Genomic DNA, 12,336 nt, shown 5'->3' with positions numbered 1-12,336 from the left:
TCCAGAGAGTGTGAGGTGGCAAGTAGCAGACGGCCTCAGAGTGCCTCCTCACAGGACTGCCTTGTCTTCTCGAATTCGTCTTGGGTCACATGGCATTCCACCAAAATTCAGATCAGCCATGGTTCAGGCCTTTGTCCGTTTGGCCTCTGGATCCCTGCAGTGTTGGCCAGGGAGTCTCAGAGCATTTAAATATTAGACAAATGCTGTCAACTGTAAGGAAAACAAATATTAGCCTCTGTTTATGTTTGAAGTTCTATCTTCCTAATGCGAAAGCAGCCTGTTTCAAAGGTTTTATTCCTTTATTTAAATCCCTGTCCAAGGCAGTAGATTTAGTTGTCCACATTTTTTAATAACCAGTGAAGTGAAGTGAAAGTCGCTCAGTCGTGTCCAACTCTTTGCGGCCTCATGGACTATGCAGTCCATGGAATTCTCCAGGCCAGAATACTGGAGTGGGTAGCCTTTTCCTTCTTCAGGGGATCTTCCCAACCCAGGGATCGAACCCGGGTCTCCCACATTACCAACTGGGCCCCAGGGGAAGCCCTATAATAACCAGTAGACACCTTTTTTTTTGGTCTCAATTAGCAAAGTATAATCACAGATTGGAGACTGCCCCACAAGTTTCTTCTTAAATGAAAGGCCTCCTTCCATCCCTCCCTTCAGGGTGGGATTTTTTTCAGGGTGATATTTTTTCCATCGACAGAACGCTGAGCCCTGTGCTAGGTGAGCCACAGACAGACCAGAAGGGACAGGACAGTGATGGAAATGGAGGATTTCTCAAGATTCTTGACACTCTGGGCTTTGAAACAGCTTTGGAAAGTAGCTTACAAGACCCCTAAAATGTGTGCCAGTATAATGCTCCTTCTTTAGGAGAAATACATTGTGAGAAAGAGAGAAATCATTTAAGTTTTGCAAATGTAAATGTAATTGGATTTTTTTAAACCCCATGTCTATACTCACATCACGTTTGACCACTTTGACTGAACTGATTGCTTTATTATAGTCAGGCTAAATTGACTGGTTGTTAACTGGTCGATCTAGTCAAAATGTCAAACTAGTAACGAGTGTGCAAGCAGCTCCCCTGTCAGAAAAGCACTGAAGGCTGCAGCTGATTGCCTATGCCCTTCCTTCAAGGTGACCTAGACAAAAAGGGACCAGAACTAATGGGCAGTATTGTAAGGGAGACAAATTGGCAGCTGATCATCTGAGCAGAAATGCTTGATGTGAACTTGCATTCCCATGAACGAGACACTTTCACTGCCAAGTTGATTTTTGGCACTTGTGCTACTTTTAATAACCAGTGGGTGTTGTGTTGGAGCCATTGGCATGCTGTTAAGCTTAGCAGATTGGAGAACTCCTAGAAATGTTTAACTTGGAAGAATTTACAAACATTTTGCAAACAATGGTATTTTGATGCCCGCACATCTGTGGCTCATTTAAACAGTGCCTTAGTGTACCAGCACTCACAATCATTGATCAGGAACTCTCCCTTGCTTCCTAATGGGATGCCTTTGGCTTGCTTCCCCACTCTGGGAATCCCAGCCATCATGGTGGCAATCATACTCAGTGTGAAAAAGGATCTGTATGGGACTCTGAGCTCAACAACTCCATTGTAAGTACCAGCATCTCTGCTTCTCCAATGGTGGTGGTCTCAACCATCAAGGTATGGTGAGATGTTCCTGGCCTGGGCCTTGGTCTTGAAACACTGGCTTCAGGGAGGAAATTAGCCTCAGCCTTTTTACTCTAACAAAGTAATGGGCGCACTGATATAATGGTTAGGTGTCTGAGGCATCTGGACTCCATACAACCTTGGTCAACTTACTTTACCTCTTCTTTGCATTTCCTCCTCTGGAAAATGGGCATAATAATGTTTATGCTCAGTGCTGGGTGCAGATTAAAATGATGCCATGTATATAAAGTGCTCAGCATGTGGCCTGTTCCATGGTAATATGCATCTGGCAGCGATTATTAATTAATTAGTTTATCTATTTTTAAAATTTTTTAGCTGGTAAAGAGCTCTCAAATTTATGAAATGGGAGTATGATAATGATTTAGATACAATTCAAGGAAACAGTAAAAGAAATCGACATAATAGACATCGGCAGCTGTCCTGATTAGAAAGCTCACAGAACTTAGAAGTTGGAGGAGCCACTATAAAGAAATACTGAAGTGGGTTGCAAGCCTTTTCTGTATTTCAGCCACAAAGGTCTCCTAAAGAAGACTCCAGCACTTTCCTTTGTAAATTGGCTTGGCCTTATTGTCCTGTTGTTGTACTTTCTCTTTTCTATTTTTGATATACAAGCCCAGCTCTTTGGTTCTCTCACCCACAGGTACCAGAGAATAGCCATTCAAATCACTCCACCTTTCCAGAACCTTCTTTCACAGGGCTATAGATAGTTACCATGCAGTCCTTCAGGCTGTACAACCTCACTTTATACTTCGAATCGCTTTTTACTTATCCATTCTTCATTATCTTCACTCTCTTTATCGTAGCCTCTCAAGTTCTTTTTCACTATAGATTTCCTCTCCCGCTGGATTGCAATCAAATGCACGAGGTCTTGCCCCCCAGACCTCTCCGTCTTTCATATTGAGATGACAGTTTCCAGAGGGTCAATATTGTATTACCACTGCCAGCAGATGCCTCCTAATTATAATTCCTTGTTATCCTTTCTTTCTCTCTTCCCTTTCTTCTCATCTCCTCCATCCTCGCTCCTTGCTTGTTTTGTGACTTAAAGGGTCCCCGATGTTTAATGGTGATTCTTCTTCAAAGATCAAAAGCAAAAGCAAAAGCAAAACCAGAACAAAATCCACTCCACTCTCCCTGAAAAGAACCCTTTCATATGTGAATTGGTGAGGAAAAGGCAGAGTACTCTAAGAGCTTTTTAAAAAATAATTGTATTTTGAAGAAATAGTACATGCACAATGGTATAAAATTCAAATGTACAAAAGGGTAGAGGATGAAAAGTAAAGTCCACTCCCAAAGCCCAGCTCCCCAGATGAAAACTCTATGCAACTCTTATTACCAACAATCAAATTTGTGTAGATATTCTCCTGCACACTTTGTCACCCAAATAGTAGATATACACTGCTTTGTACTTAACATGTCATGGAGATGATTCTCTATGCAAACATATAGTGCTACCTTTTTTAAAGAGTTTTCTATAGCCTTCTCTGGTGGCTCAGATGGTAAAGCGTCTGCCTACAATGTGGGAGACCTGGGTTCAATCCCTGGGTCAGGAAGATCTGGAGAAGGCAATGGCACCCCACTCCAGTACTCTTGCCTGGAAAATCCCATGAACAGAGGAACCTGGCAGGCTACAGTCCATGGGGTCGCAAAGAGTCGGACATGACTGACCACTTCACTTCACTTTACAGCCTTTTTTAAGGTTGAAGGTGATATTTGGGGAACCTTAAGTTCTGGGTTGTTTTTTTTTTTTACCACAAGATTGAACATCTTTATTATTATAAGCTACAGACATTTTGCAATAAATGCCCAATTCATTGCACTTCAGATTGGCAAATAAGCACATATAGGAATGCAGTAACAATATTTATTAAATCTAAATCTATTTAAAAAATCTATTTTATCCAAGTCTAGTTGATTTATAGTGTTGTGTTAGTTTCTGATATACAGAAAAGTGATTCAGTTACACATATATGTAACAGTTTGTATTTTGCTATTCCCAATCCATCCCTTTCCCATCCCCATCCCCATCGGCAACCACAAGCCTGGGGAACCCTAAGTATTAGATTCTACTGGGAGAGTTAAATGCATCCCTCACCCCGAATCCCATCCCACTCACACAAACACACAAAAGGCACTTGTATATGAAAGTATTCATACCAACATGAACAATATGACCACAGGGGATTTTCCTGGTTCTGGAAAAGAAGTCTCAGCTAAGTTGACACACAGTTATACTAGTAAAGCTTGTCTATGTTCAAAAATCAGAGGTAATGTCTGTAGTAACTGGCATATTATGAGATGAAGTATCTGTTCATATAAATTACTACATATTTCTTCTTTAATAGAAACTGTAGAGCCATTAATCAATCCAGTGGCCAGAGTTGCCTTTTGAAGTTTAAACCTCTAGCTGTGGTGGGAGGTCAAAAATAAACATCATATTTGAAAGCAATACAGTTAGAGCTGTCCTGTTTTTGTTGCATTTTCATTACTTCTGATGAGCTCATTACTGTTTGATATAACATTCTGAAAAGCCAGTCATTACCTATGTCCTTTCACTGTGATATTTATCACACAAAGCAGAATCTATCCTGCAAATAAAAACTCAGGTGTAAGCCACATTGGGGGGAAAGATATAATTTCATTTTCTGCTGTTGAGGAAGAAAAGAGCCTCCTAGGGAACTGGACTGAGAAGTTTCTGCATGCGTAAGGCAGAACTGTCCTCTAGGATTTCTAAATTGAGGCTGGGAAGAACCCTGGACTGAGGCTCAGGAGACTGGAGTTCTGGTCTCAGCTCTGCCCCCAGTGAGCATGAGTGAAGTCTGTCGGGTTGCTTTACACCCCAGGCCTAGGTGTTCTCACATGAAATGAAACTGACTCAGTGATCTTCAGAGTCTCATAAAAAAATAGCAGTTTAAAAACAAACAGAGTCACAGATATAGAAAACAAACTTATGGTTACCAGGAGGGAAAGAGGGGGAGGGATAAATTGTGTGTATTGACATATACACACTACTATGTATAAAATAAATAACTAATAAGAACCTACTGTAGAGCACAGGGAACTCTACTCAATACGCTGTAATGGCCTATATGGGAAAAGAATCTAAAAAAGAGTGAATATACATGTATATATACCTGATTCACTTGGATGTACAGCAGAAACTAATGCAACATTGAAAATCAACTGTACTCCAATAAAATAAGTAGGACTTTATGTTTCTCTACCTCACAATGGGCTTCTCTCCTTGGTCTCTTCCAGTTGTTGGATTAAAGATGATCCTATCTTCTCCATCTCAGTGGTGGCTTATTTTTACCTCATATTTCTCATGAATCTCTCTGTGTTCTGCACTGTTCTTGCTCAACTGAACTCCATGAAATCCCAAAACCAAAAGACTTGACAGAAGGTGATTCTACAAGACCTCAAAGGCACAACAGGCCTGACCTTCTTACGTGGTCTCACCTAGGGGTTGGCCTTTTTTGCCTGGGGACCTGTGAGGACCCTTTTCTTATATCTTTTTGCCATTTTTAACACTTTGCAAGGTAACTGTTGTTTCTCTGTACCTTCTGTGGCTCAAGCTAGACCTCCATCAAAGCTCTTACTGCTTTAGAAAATCTTACCTGTAGTCTTCAGTATTTTTTCAAAGGAGGAAAAAATAATCCAAGAGGCCTCTGCTGTCAGTGACTGACAGGAAGCCATTAGAAACATTGGCTAGATGTTAGGGCTTCATTAAATGAGCCCACTCTCTCTTACTCAGGGATGTAGAGAGCAACCCAGATAGCTAACTCAGCTCCAGCTAGCTGGCCACGTCTTTGTGGAACACTGATTGGCAGCACTTCCTACAGTATTCATTGCATCGATAGATCATGCTCCTAAGTGTACACATTCAAATCCTGTTGAACATAGAAATTACTGGGCAGTGGAAACATTGAACTGTTGACCCTATAGACTCTGGCTGCATCAGATATCCTCATATTGTGGGAAGGAACCTGGTTAGGAAGTTCTAGAGCCATAGAGGATTGAAGGTGGAAAGCAAAGAGCAGTGGGTCCTGGCAAGAAGCCAAGGTTCTGATCTTGGTTTTACTACAAACCAATCTTGAAAAAGTTACCACAGCTGGTTGAATTAGCTGATCCTAAATTAATGACTTTATAGCCCTTCACTGTCTACTTTCTGGCAAAAGGAGCAAATGATTACTGAAGTTATTAAATGGAAGACCAAGGATGCCATGAAAAGTAAAAGCTAGGGCTCTGGTTTACATATCTCTGAGTAATTGCTGCTGTTTGTTTTAATCTGATGTTGCCTAGTTAAAATTTTTGGCAAGAAGAGGCATACAGAATAATCCTGGGTGTCTCAAACTCCACCCCACACCATTATCCTCAAGATTGGCTCAGTTCATTTGGGCTTCTGGGGCAGGCTGGGAATCGACCTGGGAAGTCCATTGAGTTAGGATCTCCTTTATTGCTCTTAGGGGCTTCCCTGGTGGCTCAGAGAGTAAAGCTTCTGCCAGCAATGTGGGAGACCCGGGTTCAATACCTGGGTCGGGAAGATCCCCTGGAGAAGGAAATGGCAATCCACTCCAGCACTCTTGCCTGGAAAATCCCATGGACAGAGGAGCCTGATAGGCTACAGTCCATGGGGTCGCAAAGAGTCGGACATGAGTGAGCAACTTCACTTTCACTTTATTGCTCTTAACCCTTTTATTAGAGTAAAGGGAGCTGGTGATCCCATAGGGTGCTCAGCAAGAAAGAGTACTATGGTCAAAGAACTTTGGGGAATGCAGAAAAGTACCTCCCTCACTCTTGAAATGGCACAATGTACCTTGGCATCTACAAGCTCTGAGAAATGCTGCTGGGGGAAAAATGTTAAAACTTTGTTTCAAATTTGGCGTTTTAAAAACCTCAGAATCCTTTATCATTGTGGTTGTTAACCCCTGAGGAAACTTGGGAAATGTGAATTGCTCTGCAGTTACTTCAGGCCAGTCATTTACAAGGTGCTGCAGGGGGTGGGGGAACAATTCAGAATAAGGTATACTTTGACTGCAAGTCCTGTGGTTCAAGAAACAGTCTCATTTTAGAGCAATGAGGTGTATCAACTGAAACTTTTTGGGACTTCCCTGGCAGCCCAGTGGTTAAGACTTCACCTTTAATGCAGGGTGTGCTACTTCCATCCTTGATCAAGGAGCTAAGATCCCACATACCTCATAGCCAAACTGAAGCAATGTTGAAGCAATACTGCAACAAATTCAATAAAGACTTTAAAAATGGTCTACATCAAAAAAATCTTTAAGAAAAAAATAAAGAAACTTTCTGTTCCACTGGATTCCACCAACCAGCCAATTTAGAAAAAAAAAAAAAACTTTTACTTTCTGGCCACACCGAGTGGCATGCAGAATCTTAGTTATCTGACCAGGAATTGAACCCATGCACCCTGCATTGAAGTGTGGAGTCTTAACCACTGGACTCCCAGGGATGTCCCTTATATAGCCAATTCTGATTGGAATGTAAAGAGACACAAAGTGTGTTGTTTTTGTCCGCATGCCGTCTTTATTCCTTCTGGCAGTGGGGACAGAGATTTTAGAAGCACTGCACATCACTGTCACACGGCTTCCTTTGAGGCTGCCAGCACTTGGTCGTATCCCAGATCACTGACCGAGGCCCTGGCGATGGTTCTACATTTTACTTCCTGACTTTACCTGGCCTCCACTGAGATACCCCGGTCTCAGCAGCATGATGCTTTGAAAACGGAAGTGCCTTGCTCTAGACTGTGTACGGAGGTGGATTCAGAACCAAACGCCTGTGTGGATTTCTTCTTAAGCAGTTAACTCCAGGCTTCTCTCAGGCACACGAGCTCTGAGGAGAAACACACTCAACCTTATGGAAACAGGGATTAAAGCAAAAGCTGACGAAAGAACCGAAAGCAAAGAAGTTTAGAGCTACAAGCAGGGGAGGGGTGTTTGTAAAACAGCACATGCTCCATTCTCACGCTGGAAGGAGAGAGTCCTCTCTAAATGGGAAGCCTGGATGGGTAGATGCAGAATCCAATGAGATATCTCCTGAGGACGAAAACCAAAGCCCCACAGATCCAGCATGGACAGAGCCAGGCTGTCTCTGTCTGTCAGATAAGCTTTATGTCAATCACCAAGCCTTCCTAGTTCCTAGTCCCGCCTACAAGATAGAATGTGCCATCTTGCAGAGAGGGGGTTTTCGGATCTCGGAGTTTAAAACTCAAGTTCCATAGACATACACACACACGTACACGTCCCAAATATTCAAAACAAGAATGCAATGAAACAAATGAACAAATTAGCCATTTAAAAGACAGATGGCAAGTTTGCAAGTTTGGCTGAAGGGGGTTGCCCTGTGGTCAGGTGTGAAAAAAATGATGCTCTTGATGAGCTATTTCTGAAGGAGGGATGTACAAATAAAAATACAGGTGGCAAAAACCTGCCATCTTCCCTCATGGCTATGTGCTAGTGAGTAAGCAGATCAATCTGTTATTGGAAAGAAAAAGGGAGGCTGTCAGGCAGAGAGGGAGAGCTGGCACGCAGCTCATTGCAATTCACAGAATAACCTTTAAGTCTGAGAACTAGCTAAACTCCGTGCAGGAAATCAGAGCAGTAAGAGGGGCTGTTTGTCACTGTGGCCCCCTTATTCCTGCTGAAGTTGAAGGAGTTTTACCTGCTCTGAGACCGAGATTGGGGTGTGCTCTCATCAAGTTGCCGGACTACCTTCCAGGTGGTCACTGCTTAGCCAAAGAGTGAGTGCTGCTGGCTTCCTCACCACAGTGGTTCGGTTACAAATGGAGATAAACCCCTCAGGGGAGGTAGTGAGATTTGTCATTCTGTTTAGCCTCCAGATTGCTGCCTCCCACATGAAATCAGAGAGTCTCAGGGCTGGGGCTTGGGAAGCCACATCTTCCCATCAAGTAACAGTAAGCCTCCACCTGCAGCTTCCTAGAGACAGAAAGCCCCCCACTCCATGAAGCAGAGCATTTAATGTCCCTTTTTTCTTTCTTTCTTTTTTCTTTTTATTTATTTATGGCTGCACTGGGTCTTCATTGCTGTGCAAGTTTTCTGTAGTTGTGGTGAGCGGGAGCTACTCTCGTTAGTTGTGGTGTGCAGGCTTCTCACTGAGGTGACTTCTCTTGTTGCTTCCCTGGTGGCTCAGTGGTAAAGAATCTGCGTGCAATACAGGAGAACAGGGATTGATCAGGTTTGATCGCCGGGTCAGAAAGATGCCCTGGAGAAAAGAATGGCACCCCCCCTCCAGTACTCTTGCCTGGAGAATCCCATGGACAGAGGAGCCTGGCGGGATACAGTCCATGGGATCATGAATGAGTAGGACATGACTTAGCAACTAAACAACAACTCTTGTTGCAGAGCATGGGCTTTAGGTGCACGGGCTTCATTTAGCTGTGGCACATGACAAGCTTAGTTGCTCCTTGGCATGTGGAATGTTTCCAGATCAGGGGCTGAACCAGTGTCCCCAGCATTGCAAGGTGGATTCTTAACCACTGGCCCACCAGGGAAGCCTTTATGGTTTTATTTTTATTTATTTAAAAAATTTTAAGTCGCATATATTTATTTATTTACTTAATTTTTGGCCATGTGGCATGTGGGGACTTAGTTCCCCAACCAGGGATTGAACCCATGGCCCCTGCATTGGAAGCACAGAGTCTTAACCGCTGGACCACCAGGGAAGTCCCTTCTTTCTTTTTTTAAAATTGAAGTAATGTTGCTGTACAGTATTATTTAAGTTATGGGTGTACAATATAGTGATTCACAAGTGTTTTAAAGCTTATACTCCGTTTTACCCATTATATATTGTAATATGATTACCATTGTAGCTTCTAATCAGCTCTGAGGGTGGGGGCAGGGTGGGTAGGGAGAGAAAGACAAGGAGCCAGAGAGAGAGAGATTGTACAATGTCTTTTATAATCTAATCTTGCAAATGACGTGCCATCACTTCTGCCATATTTTATTCTGTTGGTGCAATATGGGAGGAGACTACATAAGGATGTGAATGCCAAGGTCTGGGCTACATTGAAAGCCATCTCAGAGGCTGCTTCTCACTGCACATCTGACCTCTCAAGCTCTAGGACGGACAGTAGCCCAGGAGGAAAACTATGGTTGATGTGAAATCCTGATACACTTTCTTATTATCACTGCCGTTGGGAGGGAGCTAGAAAGGTGACCTCAGAAAACTAGTAATAGCCTTGGGTTTCCTTGGGAGGAGTATTGATGGTGACAAGAGTAGGCTTGAGTCTAGGCACTGGTGACTGTGAGTGAAAGAAGCTGAAGAGACTGACCTTCTTCTCCTGACTTAGGGTTCCTCGTTTTTGTGTTCCACTGTGCAGTGAAGGAGCATGTGCGGCAGCAGTGGCTGCTTTTCTGTTATGAGTGGTTGCGACTGGATAACACTTCCGGTAAGATGCCGTTTGGGGTAGTTTTGACTTTTGCAGCTTTTCCAGACTGATGAGGTTAACTGGCCTCCTGACTTGAGTTCATACAGAGTTAGCATCCAACGGAGGCTGTTTCCTTGCCAGGAAAATGATTTGTACTTTTGTGTGGAGATGAATGAAGTCAGGTGAAGGATGTGATTTGGGCCATATTTTAACTTAGTAAGGCTTCACTTTGGGCCTAAATTCCTTGGACTGCTTGTCCTTGCTGTCACTTGAGTCTCAATTCAATTAAAAGAACATTGATTGAGTGCCTACTGTGTTCCAGGCACTGGGTCCCAGGGGCTTTCTGGCCCACAGCCAGATGTGGGAAACAAGGAGTGATGGTAGAGGAGGAGAGAACTTGTCAGCCTCCCTCAGATGGCTGGTGGGCTGCCCAGATGCACCGAAGGTCCTTCCCGCACAATGAGGGATGTAGTGGACTCTGGTGTTGCCCCTGAAAAGAGCTCCAGTCCAGGCAAACCAGTTTTTTATACATCCAAAGGCTCTTCCATCCCATTTAGGTAGCTTCTCTCAGTCTCCATGCAAAGCTCAGTTTATTGCCTTTAGGGAAGGTGGAGCTTGAACTGAAAGATTCTGTAAGCAGCACAGAGATCCTGTTCCTTTTTGCTGGGCATGTCAGTAACCTGCTGGTCCCTGTACTGGGCTCTAGGGGAAGGAGGCATCCTTGATAAATGAATTGGCTCTTCCTGTACTGCACATTATGGTTCAGACTTACTTTTCACTCTTTGAGGTACCCAGAGTGAACAGTCTGTACGTTGAGCTTTATATTTTTAAGAGGATTCTTGAGGTATAATCTACCCATTTGAAGTCTACAATTTGATGAGTTTTCCATTTTTAACTGTTTGGGGTGCCGTTTCAGATGGCAGCACCTGGTGGGCTCAATGTCAGGAAAGACCGAGGAAAATCTTTGTGCACAACTTGTTGACGTCATCTGTCAACTGCAGCTAGTTCCGTTTTGAAATCTTTAGGCTCTGCCCAAGGCACTCCTGAGAAACAAGCTCCCCAAATGGTGAGAGAAAAGGCTATGCTACCTACACTCATATTCCAGAGACACTGAGTTAGTATGAGGCCACAGATGCCGTCTTGGGAAATGATTCTTCCTCAAGATGACATGCACAGGTCCATGTGTACACCCAGGCTCACTCTGGGCCGAGAAACTGTGCATAGATGCACATACCGAACTGAGTGTGTGCAATGCAGTGGGTGGTTAGGTTAATGGAGGAGAGAAAAGACTGGAGGTAAAAAAAAATCATTCATGGGTAATTACAAATGATCTTCACACACTGTTAAAATCCAAGGGCACCTTATATGCTGTTCAGGGCAAGCCCCTACTTTACAGATGAGGGACCTTAAGCAGGAAAAGGAGAATGCTTTATGGACAGCCACTCAGCCCACCAGCAGCAGAACTGGGGCCAGAACTCAGGTCTTCTGGCTTCCAGGCTAGTCGCTCATCGCACACACTTGAGAATACAGGCTGCGCTGCACGTCACTCTTGGATGCTCACCTTCTTCCATAGGAAGCCAAGTTTCTAGGTACAGTGACTGATGTTGAGTTGGAGCTGGGTGTTAGGAGGGAAAGTGTAGTGAAAGGATTGGTCTGAAAGCCTAAGGTAAAGAGACAGGCAAACTAGAGCAAGAACTTAAGAACTTCGAGGTGGTGATGTAATGCCTTCGTGTTCTGTGCTTCCAGCTGTATCGTACTGCAGGTTGTTTTCCTTTCTTAAAGACCAAAGTAGAGTCCAGTCAACACACAGAATGCCTCTGGTGGCCTGGCTGTAGTCATTCTCCCACCATCTCAGTGCTGGTGGTGGAACATCCTCATCCATTGTAGTTTTAATTCTATTGGCTCCTTCAGCAGTTCTATTTCCAAGAGCTGCAGCCAATCTGGAAGCAGTATGATAGGTTAAAAAAAATAAAAGCACCAAATTTGGAGTCGGAAGGCTTTGGCTTAAGCCACTAACTCTGTGACCTTGGGCACATCACTTCCCTACTCAGAGTGACATTTCCTTACCTTCAACATGGTGGAGGGTGGAGTGGGGGCCAAGATGGACCATCTCCAAAGTGTCTATCAGCTTCAGGACCATGTGAAGCAACATCATTTTCCAGTTTAGGCTCATTGACTAGTGTTGGAGTCTGTCTCCATTTCTGCCTGGTGGTGCATATGAAGAAAATCTTTCCTTGGCCACAAGCATCCA

The 12,336-nt window shown here is 43.6% G+C and overlaps 1 protein-coding gene across 1 annotated transcript in view; it reads left to right on the top strand.

The window, feature by feature from the left end:
• Positions 1-12,336, top strand: part of ADGRG4 (adhesion G protein-coupled receptor G4) — a 145,768-nt gene that overhangs the window by 103,379 nt on the left and 30,053 nt on the right. The window contains 5 exon segments of the mRNA XM_027535470.1: positions 1,529-1,609; positions 4,943-5,223; positions 10,008-10,106; positions 11,002-11,074; positions 11,076-11,136. Of these exon segments, the coding sequence (XP_027391271.1) occupies positions 1,529-1,609; positions 4,943-5,223; positions 10,008-10,106; positions 11,002-11,074; positions 11,076-11,136 (595 nt within the window).

The sequence above is a fragment of the Bos indicus x Bos taurus genome, chromosome X, assembly GCF_003369695.1.
Source record: "Bos indicus x Bos taurus breed Angus x Brahman F1 hybrid chromosome X, Bos_hybrid_MaternalHap_v2.0, whole genome shotgun sequence".
Lineage (NCBI taxonomy): Eukaryota > Metazoa > Chordata > Mammalia > Artiodactyla > Bovidae > Bos > Bos indicus x Bos taurus.
Note: the sequence above shows the minus strand (reverse complement) of the source record. Positions and strands in the feature narration are given on the sequence as shown.